Source organism: Vigna radiata, chromosome 7 (genome assembly GCF_000741045.1).
Source record: "Vigna radiata var. radiata cultivar VC1973A chromosome 7, Vradiata_ver6, whole genome shotgun sequence".
Lineage (NCBI taxonomy): Eukaryota > Viridiplantae > Streptophyta > Magnoliopsida > Fabales > Fabaceae > Vigna > Vigna radiata.
Window position 1 is genome coordinate 6,747,330 of NC_028357.1, and position 23,645 is coordinate 6,770,974.

At 33.8% G+C, this 23,645-nt stretch overlaps 1 protein-coding gene across 3 annotated transcripts; it reads right to left on the reverse strand.

The window, feature by feature from the left end:
• Positions 1-456: 456 nt before the first annotated feature.
• On the reverse strand, positions 457-19,533 carry LOC106768086 (methyltransferase-like protein 13). Of its 3 annotated transcripts, XR_002668452.1 has the most exons (17): positions 19,063-19,533; positions 18,876-18,977; positions 18,368-18,434; positions 17,076-17,257; positions 16,387-16,635; positions 15,984-16,067; positions 15,840-15,887; positions 15,685-15,749; positions 15,283-15,331; positions 12,141-12,399; positions 8,336-8,457; positions 7,540-7,620; positions 7,344-7,418; positions 6,804-6,994; positions 6,511-6,661; positions 1,433-1,571; positions 824-954 (listed from the first exon to the last, which is right to left on the reverse strand). XR_002668452.1 is itself a non-coding variant. In XM_022783026.1 (16 exons), exons 1-16 carry the CDS (start codon positions 19,432-19,434, stop codon positions 757-759), a joined length of 2,292 nt encoding a protein of 763 aa, XP_022638747.1. In that variant the 5' UTR covers positions 19,435-19,533; the 3' UTR covers positions 457-756. The 3 variants fall into 3 exon arrangements, 2 of the variants coding, with proteins under 2 accessions (XP_022638747.1, XP_014508535.1); XM_022783026.1 differs by lacking the exon at positions 1,433-1,571 and having other exon boundaries at positions 457-954; positions 15,685-15,746; XM_014653049.2 differs by lacking the exon at positions 1,433-1,571 and having other exon boundaries at positions 457-954; positions 19,063-19,434.
• Between the last annotated feature and the right edge of the window lie 4,112 nt (positions 19,534-23,645).

Below are 23,645 nucleotides of genomic sequence, written 5' to 3' on the forward strand. Positions count from 1 at the left end.
CAATAGACCACAACAAATAAAAAAATGTTACTTCAATTAAAAGTGAAATTTGTTCTTTTGAATTCATAGAAATGTACACGGTAAAAAGTGAACACTTTTTTTCTGAAATTTTAAAAGCCATGCTCAGCTTATAAAACAGTAGCATTTTTTATCATCATCAAGGGTAGTTGAAACCAATAACTCTTATCATTGCAAAGTACACGACTCTCCATACAAGCATTTTCCAAAAGGCATAAAAACTATAACTCATTTTACGTATTTTCACAAGGGTTTGCGATAAAATGATCAACTTGTGAATTAATTTTTTAAAATCATCCCAACGGCAACCCCCAACACATAGGATACTTGCCAGCGATTGATAAGCAGTTTTCCAGATATTCACCTCCTGGGGTTGCAAGAGGACAAACTTCTAAATTATTTTCTGGAAGAATAATTTTAAATCTTCCTACAAAAAAAAAGAGCAAAAATGCATTTCATATATGCAAAATATTAAATGCTTACAAGGAAATAGCATTACCTTAAAAGAATTCTAAAGTATTCGCAAGAAAACTTTCATGGTTAGCCAAACATTTACACCAAAAATACATTGCCTAGAGAATAGTATTCATTAGACATCACTCTAGACAGTCCAATAGTCTAGGGTGACCGTGCTACAATATAATCAAAACTCACTTAAACATCACTCTAGACAGTCCAATACACAGATCAACGACAAATATTTGGCTATGACTTCCGCTTTGTGAAAGCAAGCAAGTATCACTTTAAACGTCTGATCTTTTTTGTCGCATTTATAATGTTTTGACCAATCTCTGGGTGTTTAAACTCCAACAATTTATGAAGTTTAATAGAAGCTTCAGAGAAACAGTTGTCCTCAATACAGGACTCCGATTTGAGTGCAAAATGAACCTCATTGACGTCCTCGTCAAGCTGGAGACAGAAGAGGTGGCTGAAAACCTATATAAAGAAAAGACAAAAAAAAAGAGTGACATTACAGAATTACTAGACTCTAAGCACAGTAAACACCTTGCTTTCCGTTGACAAGACAAGGTGAAAAAATCATTACACAATCAATACTTCATAATTAACACAACAAATATTTACATAGTCCATAACATCATCCAGTGGAAATAGTGAACGAACTAAAAATGTCTCTGCATAAAAAATAAATGAAATATTATACAAGAAAAAAATAGAAATTATGTCATTTGAAACCGAAATGATGTCAGTTACCAAGAATGATATCATCTCATATTAGCTATATAACCGAGATTATGCATGAATAATCATAACGTCAAGCACTAATCAAATATTAGGATGACCGGATCAGGTTAACCTTGGCTCATCTATATAAAAAGCCCATTAAAACCGTATAAATAGGTAGGCATTTTCAGGTATAGTTTTCATTGATTGCAAATTTATTATTCATATCTACCTATCACTTGCATGTTGGAGTGTCTTATACAGACATTCGGCCTTCCTGGGCATTCGAATAAGAGATCTCAGACTAACAGAATTTGTGAAGGTCTTGGCCGAGTTCGAAGAGGAGACATTGTCTTTTAGGACCATCTCGGCTGTAAGTAGAGAAGCAATATTTGTATATCATTTGTAATCTTCAACATAGAGGCCATTCTACTACCCCAATATAGGATTAATTCTAATAGGTATATTGTACGTCCATCTCATTAATGCAAATCAAGGTAATTAAACCAGGATTCAAGTTGTGAATCAAAAAGTAAATTCTTAGAATCGGATAGTTGAATCAAAAATTAAAATTTTAGGGTCGTAAATTGAATTATGTATAGAAGGCAAAAAGAAACAAAATGAGAAATGAAAACATACAATGTTTTTCAACCTCATGTCTATTGGCACTATCAAGGTTGTCATATCATATCCGAAGTATTGTTCTAGAACTAGGTGGTTCGTCATGATCTCAATCTGAAAAGGCACCTTCATGGGTTAAAGGATAAAGGTACATAAACAATTCTTCACCTAGATTTCTAAATGATACGGGATTTTAGAGCTATTCTAAATAGGTTGGAGTGACCTTAGCCGCTACTTGGCACACCAATATTCTAACGTAGTGTATACTTGAATAGTGAGTTACCATATCTGACACTGTTTGCCTGAATTGAGTGTCATTGATGGTACCTTCTAACCATGACTAAGAACATTAAGAAGGATTGAAGTCATGTGGAAGGTGGGTCTAAACTCTTTCTTTTGGGTCATCATGGAGCATATAGTAAAATAGCAATAATTCAGGTCCTGTATCATGTGTCAAGTAGTCTAGGATTTCCTTTTAGGTCCTGTATTTTGGGTCAAGCAGTCCATGATTTCCGTTTGGACCTTGTATTTTGGGCCAAGTAGTTTAGGATTTTTGGTTAACTTGGGCCAACAAAGGAACACCCAATGTTGACCCAAGTGGACGTCTTTAGTGTGTGTTGACCCATAAGGTCAAAATTTTAACCTAGCTTGGTGAGCAAGTGTTAGACGTCCCACCTTTGGTGAGTGTGGCCATGCGTCATATTCTCATTGGAAAGGATTTTCCATAGATAGTGGCCACATGTCTTCCTCCTGATGGAAAGGATTTTCACCTTGGCCAAGCTTGTGCTTTTAGGGTTTTGCTTCTACAAATTAGAGATACCCTAAGCCTATAAACAAATGTCTCCACCCTTGAATTCTCACTTTGACATTAGTAATGAAATGTTGCCAAATTGTTGAGTCATTCCTATTAGTTTTTAAAGTTAAGGTTAGAACATCTCATGTGGTTTTCTCTAGCCACTTTTCTTTAGAGTTGGCCCAACCTCTCTAAGAACACCATCCTACCATCACCTAATCACCAAAACTGTGAGCATCATTACCCTTTATCCACCTTTGCTTCCACCACACCTTTAACATCACCATAGCCTCTCTTCTAGTTTGGAATTTCTTACTTGGAGGATGAGGCTATCAGTCATCGTATCTGAAATATTGTCCACTTTAAAACTAGATGATTTAGTTGTTGTAAGTTGATATTTAATTGTCAGTTTTTATTATTTGTATTTGACCCAAGGCTCGATTTGTACCTATTTAAAAGTTGCTAAGGTTTAATGAAAATAACCCACAATGGATTGAAGAGTAAAATTACTTGTGTGGGTCACATTATGAGTGTATATAGGGAGATTTTCCCAACAGTGGTATAGATAAGAGGGTAAGAGATAGCTAATCTTGCAAACAGTGTTTTCCTCCTGAGTGTGGTGAAAAAGACGCACTATAGTAATTTTTGTGGTGAAAAAGACGCAAAGTGAAGGACATTCTACGAGATTGTAGAAGAGTTCACAACGAGTATAGTGATCCCTATACCGAAAGTCTTCCTGGCAAAGGGTATTTAGGTAAGCGAGTTCCGGAAAGTCTTTCTGACAAAGGGTATTCAGGTAAGTGAGTTCCGACGGTTGGAAAGGGCTACTCGTGGTTATGGAGGCGCACTGGCGGTAGAGATTTTAGCCACTAGTTCAAGTGCTTTAGGAAAAGTTCGGAATACTCAAGGCCTGGACAATAGAATGAGGAGAAGAATAAGGAGAAGACTTCTGGGAGCAGAAGGCGAGAATAAAGGAAGAATTTAAGTTTATGGGGGAGTTTGTTGGGATAAACTTAAATTTTAGAAATTTATTATTTTATTAGGTTTGGGTATATTAATATTTGGTTTGATTTGATAGAAATAAAAGAGGAATGGGTAGTTATGATTTTGTGTTCATTAGGTAGAATATTATTTTATGATAGAATAAAGAGATTTTATTGTTAGGTAAGTTGATATTTTATTGTCAGTTTTTATTATTTGTATTTGACCCAAGGCCCGATTTGTTTCTATGAGAAAATTATTTGTGGGTCACATTATGAGTATATAGAGAGATTTTCCCACCATTAGTCACCATTTGTCCTTACCTCTGCGTGTTAAGGTTGGGTCATACGACCCCACCCACTTTAGATGTGACCCGCTTCTGTCCAGAATCACCATGATTCAGACTGGGAACACGACTATTCAATTCAGGCTGCAATTCAGCCTCTGGAGTGATTCAAAAAGCAATTAGAGGTCTCAATAGGGCGAAATATATTGTTTACCTGGCACTAACTACACCGATGCAGATGACACCATTAATAAGATATAAGCTTTCAAACAACTGAGAATCTGTTAGGTTTCTGGGTATGAAACCTAACTGTCTCCCAGCACCCACACACAATTTCTCCCAAATGGTAAGAAAGGAATGAATGTATGTATTCACATCAACAAATGTCATGTACAACCAGTAACTGGGAGCTTAAATCCCCCTCCGCAGGACCAAGGTTCCTGCCTATACAATTGATATCTAAAAACCCTCCTCTAACAAAAGAATAAAACTCTATTTATTCAAGTCACTTCCCGCCCATCCTGACTGCTAAAACAGTTAGGATATTAACTCTTCCTTCTATCCTAAATCCATTATATCCTATTATTTTATATCCTATCAGAATCTCTATCTGAAGACTTGGCCAACTGGACATTATTATATTGGGATTTACAATTTTTACGCTAATAACAAGTATTGTCATTGCACAAAGGAAATATGGTCTGATACCCACTTGAACTCTTCAGAATAATTCCGAATTTATCTCAGCGCCTGTAATTTTATATTAAATGATAACAATTCAATTCCCCAATAAAAAATAAGTCATAAACGTTAGAAACAACAATAGAAAATAAACTTTAAGTCTAAATCAATTTTATAAAACCAACTTGGTAAGATGATATTTGCACACTAAATGTATACTATAACTTGATTATATACTAGATTTTCAACAAACTCCCTCACAGCAAGGATTGGACATCTCAAGTTTGTGAATAAAGGAGTCCAATAACAAATGGCATAATAAGTCCAACAAACCTTGTAAGAATAGACAACAATAATCTTTAATAGCATTTTATAAAATAGACTTTAAACTTAATAATTTGACCAAATATTTAGTTAATATTGGATTTCCAATAATTAATATAATCGGTTGTCGCCACAACAACAGTACTATGGATCCTATTTGAAGCTTCTTTCAGTTCAAGGGCACAATTGAAAAACCTTGAAAGAAATCATCGCCTATTAGACAGACTTAATTACACCTATGTCACTAGACCAGACATCACATTGACAAATGCAGGTAGCATAGTTAGCCAATTCCTAAAGGTCCCATGTGACGGTTATTGGAATGTTGTGATACACATCCTTCGATGCATCACAAATGCACCAGGTCACGGTTTACTATATGCAGATAAAGTCAAATCCAAAATTGTTTATTATCCTGGTGCTGATTGAGTAGAATCACCATTAGATAGGAGGTCCACTTATGGTTATTGTCTTTTCATTGATGGGAACTAGATTTGTTGGAGGAGGAGCACAAAGAAGACAACAGTAGTTGTATCCAGTCTTGAAGTTGAGTACCAGCTATGGCAGCAGAGCTGCTTGCAACATTACATGGCTTAAATAACCACTCCATCTCTTAAATTTCGAGATACACAAGATACTCCACTAATATGTGGCAATGAAACTACCATTTACATGCATCCAACCTAGACTTCCATGAGCAAACTAAACACATAATTTATTATCATTGTGAGAGAGAAGATGCTCTCTAGAAAAATCATCACTAACTTTGTCAACTCCATTGACCAACTTGCGAACATGATCACTGAATCCATAAAGAGCTCTCAGATTGATCACATTTGTAACAAGTTTGGCTCATATGACATACCCTCCAACTTGAGATGAAGTGTAAAATATATAATTTGATTTTAGTAATTAGGGAAATATGTATAACTAATAATTAGATATTACCCATTACTAGGTTTCCCTATAGTATACTTTGAATGATTATAATTAAAGGATTTACATGCGTAATTAAACAAACAGAGAAACTCTTTAATAACTAATAATTAAAGCCTCAAAATTTGGAGTACTTTTCTTTAAGAATTGAAGCGGTTTTAGCAAGAGCAAAGTAAGTGAATTTTTCAAAGTGTGTTGATAGTGTTTGGTGTTTGCCATCATTGTATGTCCTTAATTGGATAGAAAAACTTCAAAGGAAAACATATGCTCTACCCTCTAAGTATGTTAATGTTTCCATTGCCACTTGGGACTTTCATGTTTACACGTACTGCCACCTCACGATCTCCTTATATTACCCAACCTGGGAACCTTTGGCCATTATAAATTTTGCTTCTTTCAAGAAAAGGACAAAGCTTATATGTTTTCAGTATTACATTCCAAATATGATTGAAATTTTACATGGGTAATCCACATAGTAAAGGTTTGAATAAAGGGTCAAGTGATCAACGTAAGTGTCAGTCGAAAAATACCAAAAAAAGCACCAAAAAACTGCATTTAATAAGTTCAAAGGGAAAAAATAGAGATGCTGTTAAACATGCTAATAATAAATCTTTAATCAAACAAATTAAAGATCCAGATATTAAAACTCGGTCCAAACTGAATATCATGGCACTTATTTATTTTTTACCTTTTTCATTTTTGAGAGAGCCATATCCTTAATGGCTTGGGACCGTGACACCAAATTGACGACGAAGAGACCATTCTCTGACAACTTATCCTTTACAGTCTCAAGAAAAAACTCATCCAAAAAATCCGGAGCAGGGCATGTCAGTCCCGAGCTGTACAAAACATGTAATAAATAAATAAGATTCTCTAAAATCATAGAAGATATTATTTCAAATCCCATGACGGCCTAATACCATTTTTCTTGGCCATTCTTTAAAATCTTAATGTAATAACCAAATGCATAATTCAGTTCACCTTGGGTCCGAAGAGTCCACATCCACTATAATGATATCAACTTTTGTAAGTTCTACACCAGCATGAGACACAGTAGAACTTTCATTTAAAGGAGACTCTGTGTAACTACGGTCATTAATTTTTCCATGAATTTGAGCCACTCCAGAATTGTCAATCTCTTGGACAAATTGGATCCCATCAGCTATGTGCACCTGGATCCCCCAAAGTCACAAGATTCAATAAGTCATATTGTGATCTCCTACCATGGGACTCATTCAAATAATTCTTAAATTACAGTGTTTTAGTATTCTGGACAGAGTCCCCAATCCCCACAATTAAAACATAAGTTGTTCAGTCTGTAGTTGCACATTTTAACACACGTACATTTGGTTTTAGAAAAGCAAAGAAAAATCATGAAATCAAAATTACTTGCCACAGTCAACATTGTATGATTACTAGGGATGGGAAAGTAAGCAATCAGCCTTCACTTTGACCAGTCCTAATTTGACATTTATGTTCCACAATATGTCAAGAGAAATATAGGAATGCATATTTAACTACCTTTAGTCGTTCATCCTCCATAAAACTGAAGTAGTCTTTTGCAATATCAACAATCACGGGGTCTAACTCCACAGTCTGTAGATAAAAATTGCTATCAAACCATGTGATATTAATCATTCAGAAGAATTAATCATTAGGGACATAGTCTGAACTCCAACTATTTCTCCTCACGGCACAACAGGAAAAAACATATTACCTCAATCTCTAAAAAGGGGACACAACCATGAAGAAACATGGGAAGTAAACCTGCTCCAAGACCTATTATTACTGCTTTTACCTGAGATATGCCACTTGAATATATCAGCAATAATGAACAAGAGAATGTTTTAGAGCATGAAACATTTAAAGAATTTGAAACAGGTTAATTTGGCTTGTATTTACAATTACCAATTATTGGAAAAAAATGTACTTAATGTAACTAGGAAATAGTTTGTGCATCACTTGATAATTTATCCTTCCATACATGAATTTTCACTCCAACAAAGACAAAATTCCCTGAACTTGATATTATATCAGACAACTGAAATTGCCCAATCAGCATCGGGATAACCAATTCCATCAACTTCATGCGTTTCCATCTACGTCAGATATGAACCAAAAAATTGATACTTATGTAGTTATTTCAACACTAATCTCTCCACCCACAAAAGACACTCACTTCAATCGTTAAGGTGGTAAATAAACCCCTTAAAGAGAATGGCCTTTTACATAGCCAGGAATAAAGTGACTAATACTAAAAATTTAGGGACTGAAGGTTTACTCTAATAAAATTCCTTAAAAAATGAAGATAAAGCAGAGATTGCACCATAAAAAGTTCTTGATAAAAACAGATATATAAATAATTAGAGAATAGTTACTGTAATAATCATCAAGTGCTCTTTGAACATATCATTAACCAGTTGAACAATCAAATTGTTTAACAGTGGAAATATTTTATTGAAACCACAGCTCTTTTATTGCAATTTCCCTACATAAAAGCCAGAAATACTTGCCATTTTCCCACTTGATGCCACAGTTTCCATATAAGAAGATATCAACATGAATCCAGAAATAATTCCTGTATGATAAGAACTAGCTACATAGCCATGATAGACTGTCAACTGGTTACTTGCTCCTGAAAAATCAGGAAAAAAAATTACAGTGGCAAGAAAAACACAAAGCAAATATTGCAAGCTAAAAAAGGAACAGTGTTGAAACTGTAAAAATCCGCTCTCTACTACTGTTGTTAAACAATTTTTAACATATCATTTTCATCCAAAATCCTCATTGCATGAAACAAAGATTATAAGTACTTACATTTTATGATTTATCCATATTATGTAATATAATTATTTACTAATATTTATACTTTTTAAACAGTTTTAAATATTTTAAGTACTTTATAATCTTTAATGGTATAAAATATAAATAAACCCTCCCGGAAAAAAAAATATTGTACTTATCTATGCTTAATTAACATTGTTGGGTTGGACAGTGGCCAATCTAAGTTGCAGGCCTAATACCTACTGCAAAGTCTGACATAAAAAGCAACACCCACTCTGACCCAACAAACAAAGAAACCCCTGTGTTCTTCTTCCTCCAGCACAGTGCAGCTTGATTGTCACAAATAAGCTTTGTTTCATGGATGTGCCCTACTTTTATCTGTAGTAGTTGCCTAAGCCACATAAGCTCTTAAGTGGCTGCTGTCATAGCACGATTTTATGCTTCTGCACTAAATCTGGCAACTATATTTTGCTTCTTGTTTCTCCATGAGATAAGGTTTCCTTTGATAAGAACACAGTACCCAAAAGTAGATCTTCTATTTGATGGTGATCTTGCCCAATCTTCACTTAAGTAACAAGTGATCTTAGTACTGCTTTTGTAAATATCCTCATCTTGGACAATTTTTTATGTATTGAATAATATGTGTCACAGCATCCCAAGTGATCAACACAGCCTTGACCCTGAAACCATAGCTGGACAAAAGCAGAGCAGGAGCTATAGCTGCTCGTCCTGATCAATTTTTCACATAGAATTAACAGAACAGTGGTAAAAGTAACTTCAAAGGAGGTACTTGAGTGTGAGCTTCCGGAAGCCATGGGAAAAGTACTTGAAATGGGCTAAAAAGGGGTGTGGGTGTGAGGAAGAAGGCAGAGAGCTCACCGGCAAGCGGGCCATGCCAAAACAGTGAAAAATACACAAGTGGAGACAAACGTGTGAGATGAACGTGCCAGGAAGAGGTCAGGCATGTGGGCGCATGTGGCAATGGATTGGAGCGGGGAATGAAGCACAGTGGTCGCTGGAGGAAGACAGTCTTGATCACAATGGTCACCAGAGAAAAAAAAAACAAAAGATCCATGACCGAAACCCTAAACTATTGATACCATATAGAATTGTACATGCCTAATGTATTGTGTCTAATGCAGACCACACAGTATGTATTTATACTATTTTACAAAATCAATTATAATAAAAACACCTAAAATTTAGGAATCAATCTTCCTAATTTCCTAGATTATATGACGGCTAATTTCCTACAAATATGTAACATGTGATTACATTCTAACATTACATAATGCTTCATTACATTTTAATATCCCCTTCATGTTCCATAAGACACCCGATTATAATTTTTTAAAAACTTTTGGGTGTGCTTGTTTTCTTTTTTACAACCTTACACTACTTAAACTAAATTTCAGGTCCCAAGAAAGCATGTTTCTAGGATATTCGTCCTCTCACAAGGGCTATGTCAGACTTTCTGATTCTGGCAAAATTTACATTTCCAAAGATGTTATCTTTAATGAACAACGATTTCCCTGTAATGATATTTTTCAAAAAAGTCTTGCCCAGAATGTTTTTCAGTCTAACTAATTTAATCTTGCTCCAGATTTATTGTCCCTTGATCCCCCGCTGCTCCTCCACAACAGCCTTTGTTATCTTCTGATACTAGTCACCTTCTTCACAACCATCATCCTTCCTGTGTCACCCATTCATCCTCCTTCTAAACCTGATAATATTCACCCCCTGCAAACCAAGTCCAAATCTGGACTACATAAGTCATGTCTTCATGATCCATTGTTTCTTGCACATAGTAAGCCAAAAGGAATCAAACAGGCTTTCACTGGTCTAAACCAATTGTCAGATAAGCAGTACGAATACTCTCATGAAGAATGACACATGGAACTTGGTTCCTCTGCCTTCTGATCGAAAAGTTGTTGGTTGTAAATGGGTTTTATGCCTAAAAGAAAATGCAGACGGGTGTCTCAATAAATATAAAGTATGTCCTGTGGCTAAGGAGTTTCAACAAGCTCCTGGATTTGAATTTCAAGATACGTTTTCTCCTGTTGTTAAACCTGTTACTGTTCACCTTGTTATTACTATTCCTTTACCTCTAATTGAGTTATTTCAGTTGGATGTTAATAATGTTTTTCTTTAGTTTCTCTTGGAAGAGGTAGTTTACAGGTTTTGAAAATTCTGAGCAGTCTTTTGTCTGTTAGCACAAGGCTGTTTATGGACTTCAACAGGCACCCAAGCAGTGATTTGATCACCCCAAATTTACTTTCCTTCAATTTGGGTTAACAGCAAGCAAATAAGGTCCTTCTCTATTTCTCTACAGACTTGAATCTCACTATTTTTGTTATATTATATGTGGATGATATCATCATTAATTGTAGTTCATCATTTCTCATTCAGCAAGTTACAGCTCACCTTAATTCTACTTTTTCTCTCAAACAACTTGGCTACTCGGACTATTTCTTGGGCATTGATATCAAGCAATTACCCAATCAGTCTCTTCTAATGGCTCAAAGCAAGTACATTTCTGATTGTTGATGAGTGCAAATTTTAGCACTCATTTAACCTCTAAATTTAGCTTCTTAATTGGTTTGTATGCTTTAAATTGTTGTTTTAACGAGTATTTTTTCTAGCTAGGCTTATTGAGCATGAGTTACAAAAATATGTTAAAAATAGTTTTTTAGTTGTATATATGCCTTTTGGATATTCCAAGGTGTGTTGATAAAATTGTAGCTAAGATATGCTCATGGAGGTGTGAAAATAGAAAACAATCAATGCCACAATAAGCCAAGCCAAGCATATGGCAAAGAGAGCATGAAAAAGTGAAGAAAAGAAAGTAACCCCAACGAGCTACATTGTGGCCTAGCAAGCACTATTCAAATGGCATAGCACTAGCTCTCAAGGCTGAGCGAAAATCAGGATGTCCCCAACAAAAACTGGACTGCAGATTCTGATAGATTCTCCCATGCAGTGACTATTATTATGAAATAATTATTACAATGCAAGTCTATCTTTAAATATTTGATAGATATTTTTAAATATTTATTTTATTTAATTGTATAAGAAAATTTCAACAGATAGAAACTGTCAAATCTATTCAAATATGGCCAGATCCTTTTAAATCTCCACAACAACCAAAAAGGTATATGAAGTAAGCACACCTAAATAGATAACACAACACTATCCACAACTTTTTTATAGAAGAAAAAAATAGCAAACTGAAAGGGTTACAATGAGATCATTCGTCTTAGGCCCTGTTAAATTTACATAGAAAATCAATTTGGCATCATGAACACATTCCAATGTAAAATATGAAACTAAGATTATTTTGGACAAACATCTCAATCATTTTCAATGGTTCAAATCAATTATACCCAAATATAAAATAATCGGGCCCTTTATGATATGCATTATATTTTAATAAACTCAGGCCTTGTCAATAATGTCAAAGCAACTCTTGCAGGAGTTGCATCAACAATAAACATTGAACAGTTTAAATAAACGAGTCAAGGGGAAAATAATTACCAGCATTGTGTCTCTGAGATCCACTTTTTCTGGATTTGGAAGATGCATTGTTTTTCTTCCTCCCCGTCTCACTAACCAATTTTCTAGGCAGCGGTTCATCTTTTAGAAGAGCTTCAGACTGCACCAAATTTGCAGCTCTCTCGAAAACAAGGCGACGAAAGACCAACTCTCTAGAAGGAAAAATACAATTGACTTCACTATCAACATTTTCATAAATTACATCTTCAACAATAATCGATCCAGTTAATGAAGATGTGACCTGCAAAACACAACCACAAATGATATAGAGATTATGGGGATGATTTTAAATCAAGCAAGACATCACAAGAATGATCATCCATGTAAAAAATAGCAACCGAAAAAGTAAAAGACCAGTGGACATTTCTTTTTTATTTCTTTTAGATAAAAGTTGCATTTCAAAAAATATAAAACAAGGATGTAAAATTATTCGTAGATCAATAAAGCAAGTGGATAAACAGAAAAAAAAAAAAAAAAAAAAAAAAAAAAAAAAAAAAAAGAATAACATATTAAGAAAAGAGATGTGTAGAGCCCCAACTCCCTATAATGACCAATGAAACCAAGGACTGAACATCATAAAAAGAAGCTTGATAAGAAGTACAGAATGATTTTTCATGCAGAATGCTAGAGATAATCTCACAGCCTTCTTAGGCTGAGAGATTTGAACTACACAAAGAAACAAAAACCTAATTTTATTGATAACAATTACACTAATGACACTCAGAGCTACTCTATTTGCAAAATCAATCTCTCAAAATAAGGAAACAAAATATGCTAAAATAAATAAGAAGATTCTAAAGATATCTTATCTTAATACAAAGATCCCAAAGAAATTTGTCACAATAAACCCTATTTAGAACACTCCCATTTAAGTTGGTAACTGAATTTTTCAATCATTCCCAACTTTCTCACAAGAACCTAATCTTCCATGAGGAAGACCCTTAGTGGAACTGTTTGTTATTTGTAGTCCAATAGAGACACAGGTTGTAACCACAAGGCCTTTGTCTAGAGTATCTACATGGAGTATCTGTGAATTTCAATTTGTTAGATAATTATTTTCTATTGCAATAGAAAGAAGTGTTAGAGTAATTATATCTATGTATCCTCATTAAGGCTAAGTAGGGTGTAGTATGTTAGACAATCTATTAGCTGTACCTATAGTCATGCCTAGTTTTGTACCTAGACGTCTAGTGTAATCCCTTAATCTTCCATGTATTCTTTCATTATAAATAGAAGATTATGAGAGGGGTCTCTCAAGCCCTCCAAAATATATTTCTCTGTTCATAATCTTAGGTAGAAGAAACTCAAAGGGTTGTCATGTATGATGAAGGAATCTCCAACATAAACTTTGCCATGACAACAAGAAAGTTCTAGACTTACTATGACAACCAAGGAGAATATTATTCATGATGAAAAAGATTTGGACATACTAAGGAAAGGTGTTTCAAACTCCATGGAAGAGATGGGTCCTTGAATGCGAGGCTACAGTTAGAACATGAAGAAACAAATCAATTCATTGCTCCAACTCAACACGACCATGGTATGAAAGCCTATAAAGAGGATCTTGTTTGTCTAAGAACAATGATTGAATAAATGTGAAAGCCCTCTAGATCATGTCCTCGATTAGAATAGTTAATACCATCTTCTAAGCAAAAGTTGTTTTATGTGTATCTATACACCTAGCATCCTAGGGTTTACATTTTCCAGTTTTCTTAACCTTATATTGTAAGCAATTAATCCTTAAAAATATATGAACAAGTAGAGAGAATTAAGTAAAGATCTCTTAAGATCTTTTTCTTGTATATTCTCTTTAAGTATTTAGTCTCACACCTGAGATATCTACTCCTTAATGTGGAAGGATGCGTTAAAGATATGACATATGCTAGAGATATGACAAATTATAATATATAAGTTGGTGCAAACCTTAGCTTACCAGTTGGTTTATAAGATTGACTTAGATTTAATGTACACTTTCTAAGTTCTCATTACAATAAAAACATATTTCTTGTAATGATAGCAATTTTTCTTTTCTTAAGATTTGATACCCTATTTCGGTCATACTCATGGTTCAAGCCAAACAGAAATTTGAAGATTCTTCCTCTTTTCATTTGTTGGAGATCTTATATCGATTAGAACTAAGACATACAATATATAAATACATGTCAACCTCATCTTACAAACCGGTTTTATAAAGTTAAGTTAGGCTTAAAGTCTTCTTAAGATGATATCAAAGTCATCAAAACCCTATCTTAGCAAGGTTTGTTATTTATCAAGCCTTATATGTCACTCGCTATCAAGTCACTATCAAACCACTCGTTGATGTCTAATACCACACTAAAGATGTATATGTCTCGCCATGAGGGGAATGCATTGGAGAGCCCACATTAACTAAAGATAAAGAAGATTTATAACATATAAGTGAGTGTAAATCTCAACTTACAAACTGGTTTTGTAAAAAAAACCCACCACATTTAGAAGATCATTAAGGCCCTAAGGGATGAATTTCACCATCAACATTGTAAAAATATAAAACAATGTCGCAGATATGTTGAAATAAACCCAATTGGCAAGAGAACTGAAAACTCATATCTACTCAAAAGAGTCAAATGAGAAGTCATTAGCCCCTTTTATGAACTCAAGGGTGATCGCCAACCTAGGGCACATCCCTCTAGCCCATTGACAACCCTAAAATTAGAGGTAGTTGAGCAAACAACAGTGGTGCGTAGTGTTTTCTCTATTTGCATCCCAACAAAAACAAAACTCCAAGATCAAGAACTCTGATACCAACTTGAACTACACAAGGAAAAAGGAAAATAATTTTGTTGATAACAATGACACCAATTGCAATTGAGCTCCTCTATATGTAACAATCAATCTCTCCAAATTAAGGAAACAAAATATGTAATACATACATACATACATACACACACACACACACACACACACACACACACATATATATATATATATATATATATATATATTAAGATTCTGAAGATACTTTATCTTAATGGTACCTTTATCTTGAAGATATTTTTATCACAATAAACTACTATTTAAAACAGTTCACTACATCAAATTCAAAAGAAAAAACAGAAACAATGTTATGTTTATAGTTACTAACCTTGTGAATGATGTTTCGTTCCTTGAGCCCCTCACTTGCCATCATGAAACTGTAGGCATGCATTCAAGAATTTGTGAGAATAAATGTAATTCATAGTGTTCAATGTGAGTTTGTTTCAGCTTATTCTGAAGAAAGAAAAGCTTGTTAGTCAACTTCTAGGGAGAGATTTCGACAAAAACGAAATAATTACTTCCACAGGAATAATCTGATCCAAACATGCAAAAAGTTAGACTACAGCACTTGTCAAAAATGGTTTACAGTATAGTAACAACTATAATGCATAATAGAACATGTTTGAATACTTTGGTATCCATAGAAAAAAGGAAAAAACTAAACATTTATGTTAACATTGTTAGAAATAAATGACAAAACACAAAAAGTGCAATTGTACAAGATACAGACGGTATTTGAGCTCCAGTCTCATTTTCTGCAGGTGCCAACGGTGTAACCAACAGAGACAAATCCTTCTAGAAAGGGATGACAAACACAATTCAGTAAAAAACAGCACAGTTAACATTTAAATGACATGTCCATGAAGTATAACTTGATGTTTCTACCTGAATCTCCTCCATGCTTGTATCTGAATGGCTGGCATCCAAGAAAACCTGAAGTCACAGATCAGCTAGGAAGCTTCAATTACAAAAGTAACGTGACATGTTAAAAAATACCAGCAAACTGTAATTTTATTAATAGCATGGTACCATTATGAGCCGGGCAGCTTTGGAGCTTCTGACCACCATCCACTGTCCTTCTTCAGAATAGAAAAGCCATTCCCGTGCACGAATCTGAGATTTAACATTCAGTCATCAAATTCAAACAGAAAAACTTCATAATTGGAAGCCCTAGGTGTAAACTGCAAATAGATATCAAAGAAGAGTTGACATCTGTAGAATCAGCTCTATAGATACATATTGATGCACATCTTACTCAAATAATAAATAAATAAAATTAAATGGAAAAAAAAAAAAAAAAACCTAAGATATAGTTGACACACTTCTATCTGCCAACAAACCAGCATCCCTACCTCTATAATAAACATGCACATTCAAAAACAAAACTATGCAATCAACAAAAAGGTAAAAAGATATCTCTGCAAAAACACACCTTAGGCACAATGAAAATCCCACAATGATATATAAAAGGGTCAGCCAGTTCCTCAGCATCAAGAATTACAGCCCTATAAGAAAAAGTAGAGCACCCTGGTCCACCCAAAGTTATCTGCAATCGCCGACCTTGAGAAAGCTTTAGCAGATCCTCTTGCAGATCTTCCACAGAATATAATAACCCAGAGTCACTAGAGTACTTTTCACGAATTAGGTTTTCATTTTGAAGGGCTTCGGTAAATCCAGAAACCTTGAAAAATAAAAACAAAAACAGAAAATAATAAAAAGTTTAAGTTAGAAATAGGATATTTACAAAATATCTTAGAAAACCTTCACAGCAATTTTAAAATATCATGCATATATTACTTGATTAACTGGTCCTCTAAGCTCTAACTAAGAAGCAATCTTAGGAGATGTCTTCAATTTTATTGTGTTTCCTGATGAGTTTAGGATTACAAATCTTTTTATTCAGTGGTTTGAACTTGCCTTAGTAGTACTTTGTATCTTACGTAAAATGAATTCCATTTCACAATATTCAGAGCCCTTTATCTACTCCTCCTTCCTATATTAAACTTACAACTTTAACTAATAACAACTGTAAAATTAATCATCAATAAATGCTTATTTTAAGATAGCTCTTACATCTGTGAGAACTCAACAAAAAGTAGTAGTGTAGTGCAGATATTCTACCTGTTTTGAATTGCAATTAAGAGAAGAATTATGAAGCAATGATGTAATCTGATGCACAACAGTAGATAGCTCCTTCTCCACAACCACCATAAACGTTTCAAGGCTAGGTTTACCAGAAGACTTTAAAGGTATGGCATCAACACTCATTTTCCACCCAAGTCGGAACTTTGAGAAAAGTAGATCTGGAAATTGTGAATTAATTATATTTGCAATCACACAAAACCAAGCATGTCAAAAAATGAAAAAGATTGCATGAAAACCAGTAGCAAATAATTTCATTGCAATGCAGAGGGAAAAAAACAGATACAATCAATTGAAACAGATACTAAGATAACAACAACATCTCCTTTAGTTTTGATAGCATGTTTCTTTTCTAGCATGTCATACAGGAGATAGGAGGTATTATGTGACAAACAGTTTATAAGGGGTAACTAACACAAAACTAAATAACAAATTATGACTCCATGTTCTGTGGAGTTTAGGAAGTGGGTACCTTTTACTAAGAACTAAACAATGTGGAAGTAAGGCTACCTGACATCCAATATGAGAGAAGATAGGAAATGACAGTCAGGTTAGAATTAATCTATCTGGTAGGATAGAAGGAAATTTACTTGATCCACTCTGTCCTATAGAATGTGGTTTAAATATCAACAAAATTTCCCTTTTTAGGTATTTCCGAGATTATCACAGATCTGTTTTCATAAAACATTTTTATCACCCTGGCAACTAACCGACCCTCATCTTTCATGGGTGCAAGGTTCCGCAGTTGCCAAGAGAGCTTTAGTTACAATACTCCAGCCTAACTCAGTCTAGGGGTGGTTGCCCATATTATGACAGATTAATGATAATCAGCAAAGCACTGCTGACTTGAAGGAAAGCCAGCTTAAATTAACTCGGCTTAAGGATGTCATAGAATCCAGTAAGCAAAGCTCAAACAAAACCAACCTTTGGTCCTTTATCTGGTATTTCCAGATCAGTGAGTAATATAACAGATCAGAAAGGACAGTCAGGTTGATGTTGTTAACACGCTTGGAAAGTTATACTTCCTATGATAAGAATGAGTTGAATGGTGCCTGTAAGAACAAACTCAACACTAGAACTAAACCCTATCCATATTTAATTAACGACAGACGAAGCTCAGAGTTCTATTAAAGAAAAATAACAATTCTGCAATTGAAGCAAGCACTAAAAACCAGTCAAAAAAACACCACCACATAGTCTTCAATTATATTATCTGCATATCACATTTTTTCACTAATATTTTATGGCAAAAAATTATTTAGAAAACTTACTTAGTACATGAGATTCAGCCAGGGTGAGGCACACAAACTTGCCCCCAGGCTTTAAAACTCTCTTCACCTGGATATTAAGAGAAAAAAAAAAAAAAAAAAAAACTAAGTTACCAACACACAATAACCAATCCACAAAATCAATTATTATTCAGGTCATGTTTGTATCTCTCCTATATAAGCAAGGAAAATAAGAAAGTAAAATTCATTGGATTCTTTGTAATTCAACTGTAATAAGAGAGTGCTCGCTCATCCAACTTCTCCAAAATTAATGTGCTTTGACTTAGGTAAAGCCTAATCCATTTTACATTCTTATTTTCTTCTCTTAAAAACAGCAGTTCAACTTTAATAACAGAGCGTTCTCTGATCCAACTTCTCCAAAAACTATTGTGCTTTAGGGAATACCTGATTCGTTTGACATTCATATTTTCTACCCTTAAAAGTGCTAATAGAGACAAGATGATCCAACAGATACACACATAATGGTAAAACAAAATAGAGAAAAACCTACCTCAGATAGGTACTGGTTCCCCAACTTGGGGCCAAGCTCGGGCTCCATCAAAGCATCTAATCCACCTTTATCAATAACCGCAATGAAGCTCTCGTCCTCAAACTGCACCATCCAAAACAAAAGAAGCGGTAAGAAAAAAGAAAGTCAAATAGAGCAGCAAAACCAAAAGAGCGGGCGGGGGAGAGACCTGCATGGCGGTGATGTCCATGACGCGCCAGCGCATGAGCGGGCGGTCGCGGACGTTGCGGCGGAGCATGTCGGAGATGACGACCTTGGAGAAGTCGACATTCGTGATGGCAGTGTGGCCGGCGTCGTAGAGGTGTTCGGAGAGGCGGGAGTTGCCACAAGCGGGGACGAGGAGGGGGAGGGGGAGAGGGTGTGCGAGGGTACGGAGGAGGGAAAGGAGAGGGTCTCGGAGGTGGGGCCACTCTGCGTACCACTCGAAGGAATCGGCGCGGAGGGTGAAGAACTTGTCCCAGTTCTCTTTGCTAGTGAAGTCTCCGAGGGTTTCAAGAATATCCTCCGCTGCTGAACCTTTCTTCTTCGCCTTTGATCCCATTTTCTCACCTTCTCTGCTTCTGTCACTATCCCACTAGGCGTTTCACTTCGCGCTACGCTCTACTAAAACCCTCCTAAATCCTTATTCATAATTCCACAAAGTTCTCCTTCTCACTCAAAGTTTCTCTCTAACTTAATTAATCTTTTCATTTTTGTTTTTAATTATTCTTTTTCACTTCAAAAATTTCTAATCATTTCAATTATGTCTTTAATTATTTTAAAAATTTATTTTCGTTGAAATCTTAACAAAGATCAATTTATATCAATTGAGAATTCACTCTACTAACATGTATAATAACTTAGCACTTTTTTTCTACAAAGTTACTAATGGTTATGATAATGAGACAATTTAACAACATTTCTTATTACATAATGACTTGATACTTATTTTGATTTTTATTTTTATCAATTTTCATTTTTTTTATATTCAAAATGGTTTCAATTTTTATAATTTTTGCTTAATTTGATCTTTTTTATAAAGATGTCTAAATCGTTAATAATACAGTATTCATGTGAGTCATTATTAGTGTAACTTTTTTATGTACTATGACAACTTAAAAGTAGACTATCATAGAAACGTAGTAATTGAATTTGACCACGTCATCATCTTCAACCTCTCACCACCGAAAACCTTAGCCACCATCATCATTGGACCACCACAAAAGCTATCAGTCTTCAAAGTCATTTATGACAGTTGCAACGACTATATTTTGAGTTCCCAACGTTCAGAATTCGTAATAATCGATTATTACTTCAGATAATTGATTATCATTTCAAAAACTAAAGCCAGAACTTATGATAATCGATTATGGCTTATCATAATATATGATTCCATAACTTAGGCATTTTCTAAAGGGATAGGGTAATCAATTATAGTAGGGGGTAATCCATTATTACATGAGGATTTTTAAAAAGCATGAAAATGCATCAAACAAGACCTCTAAGAGATTATTAAGATCTCCAAATCCCTTCTAAGCTCATAAATGACTCAATCATGTCTCTATACAGAGTTTGGTTTACGAGCATACCTGATTCATCATTCTCAAGATAACATGATGTTGTCATAGGAGTGGATGTCTCCTTAGCTTTGTCCATTTCAAACTTCTTCAAACTTCTTCATGATTTCGTAATAATATTTAGTTTGGGAAAGAAACGTACTTTCTTTCGTTTGCTTGATTTATAAACCAAGGAAGAATGTCAACTCTCCCATCTTTGAAATCTCAAATTCACCCTAGGTAAGCAAAATATGTTTTCCTACTCTTTTAATAAACAAAGTTGAATAAACTTTACCTCTATTAAATCTATTTTCTAACAGAAAATTGCTAAAGTCTTTCATATCAAGATCTAGGAGCTTGTTGTAAACCATAAAGAGCTTTCTTTAATTTAAAGATTTGATTTGGATATTTATGATCTTCAAAACTAGGTGGTTGTTCAACAAATACATCTTCTTTTAGAAAACCATTTAGAAAAGCACTTTTAACATCCATTTGATATAGTTTAAATTTCATAATAGATGCATAAGAAAGAAATAGGCGTATTGCCTCTAACTTGGCAACAAAAGCATATGTTTCACCATAACCAATACCTTATTTGTGACTATATCCTTGTGCCAGAAGCCTAACTTTGTTCTTGGTTATATTTCCATCTTCATCTAGTTTGTTTCTGAACACCCATTTTGTTCCTATCACTTGATGAGTGTCTTTTTTAGGCATTAATTCTCATACTTGATTTCATTCAAACTAGTTGAGTTCTTCTTACATTGTTATACACCATTGATGATCTTGAAGAGCTCATTTCATGTTCTTAGGTTCTAACTATGAAACAAAAGCTACAGTCATGCAATAATTTACCAAATTTCTTCTACTACTTACCCCTTTTGAAACATCTCCAATAACATTGTCTAATGATAATCTTCGGGGTTGTTGTCATGTCTTTGCTAAATCTTCGAGTTGAGGATTATTTGTTTCTTCATTTGTTGTCCTTTGCAAGTCTTCTTTTTCACCTGCATCTAAATTTTTTGACTCAAGATGTTTTTCCTCATGGTCCATAATTTCATCAAAGACAATATGCATAGATTCTTCTATTTCAAATGTTTTTCAATTAAAACCTCTATAAGCTTTAATTTAAGAGAAAATCCTAGAAATATTTTCACCTGCACATTTGCATTTAAAATATTTTCAAATGAGAAACATTAGGCTTTCTTTCTTTAAACAATTCATCAGGAGTACATTTTAAAATAGGTCTAATAAGCATTCTATTTTAAAATAATGTGCAGTACTCATAACATCAGCTCAAAGATGTTTTGGAATTTTTGATTCATTTAATAAAGTTCTAGCAAGTTCTTCTAAAGATTTGTTCTTTTTTTCTATTACTCCATTTTGTTGTGGAGTTCTATCCCTAGAAAAGTTATAAGAAAATCCATTTTCTTCACAAAAATTTTCAAAATATTCATTTTGGAATTCCATTATCACTTTATATAGATTTTATTTTTAAATCTTTTTTTATTTTGAACTTGTTTTGCAAACTTTTTAAATACTTTGAAAGTTTCACCTTTTAAAGTAATAAAGAATATGCATGTATACATTGAATAATCATCTACTATAGATAAAGCATAATAATTTCCTCCAAACTTTTTATTTTTGAAGGACAAAAAAATCCATGTGCAAGAGTTCTAAGGGTTTTTCGCTAGAAACGATATTTTTCAAATGAAAAGATGATTTAATTTGTTTACCCTTTTGACATGCCACACATAATTTGTCCTTTACAAGTTTTAGTTCTGGTAAACCAATTACTAAATCTTTAGACATAAACTTATTCAATTGTTACATATGAATATCAGCAGTTCTCTTATGCCACAATCATGGATTTTCTTCTTTTACTACTAAACATGAAATATTTTTATTAGATGTATTTTCTAAATCAATTAAATAAATATTAGCATGTCAAATATCTTTCAAAGTAATTCCTAAAGAATCTTTTTCATGAATAGTGTAGTAATTTAGTGTAAAGGTTACCTTGAGATCTTTATCACAGATTTGGCTTATATTGAGTAGATTATGCTTCAACCTTTCTATAAAGAGTACATTCTTTATCATCAAGGTGTTTGCACTTCCAATATCTCCTATACTAAGGATTTTTTCCTTGTTATTACCACTATATGTAACATAGCCTTGTTTCTTCTTCTACAAGTTTGTAAACTTCTTTTTATATCTCCTCTCATGTGTCTTGAACAACTACTATCAAGATACCACATGGACTTCCTGAATTTCAATCTTATCTACAAAATAAAAAGAACAAGTTATTGTAGGTACCCAACAATTTTGTATGGGTCATTTGGGTTAGTTAGAAAAATATTTTGAATTATTTTACAACCCAAGTATATCTTCCTATAAGTTATACCCAAACTCCACGGGTTCTTTTACTTTTATTTTGATAATTATAATGAGGAGCATACTTACTTTTAACAATCTTTTTCTTTTGCAAAGTATTTTTATTACATTCAGTATGGTTTGTTTCATATAGTAGTTTCTTTTTATTTACGTTAGAAATACATTCTCACTGCTAGTATATTTACCTTTCTCATAATATAAAATTTTATTTTTAAATTTTTTTATTTTCTTCAAGAATATTTTCGAATTTTAAATTTAATTCCTTAAAATCTTTTTTCAATTTCTTGTAAGCAATATCTAATTTTTCAGATTTAACTAATAATTATTTGTAAGTATAAAGCAATCCATTATCACTATAATTAGAATCTTCAGAGTCGTTAGAGGAACTTACTGAGCTTTCAGATATATTATTGTTTGCCATTAAACAATTATTAGCTTGCTCATCATAGTCACTTTAGCTTGATGTTGATTCATTATCATCATCCTAAGCAATGTACGCTTTCCTTTTTGTAAAGAACTTCTTTTATTTCTTTCTTCACCCTTCTTTGGATTTGGACAATCCGCTTTCATATGTCCTTTCTCTCCTACAACCATAACAACGGTGATTTGAGGAGGATTCTTGATTCTCCTTCCCCCAACTTTTAAATCTTCTCTTTCCTTTGGACTTCATGAACTTACTTTCCTTTGGTTTCTTATTGCAAATGTGTGCCTTTAATAATTTTCTCTTAATTTTAGTTTTTTAGAAGATAATCAAACAATAATAAAAGTAAGAAAGAGAGAAAATTGCACATATGATTTTATACTAGTTCAAATCACAAGATTC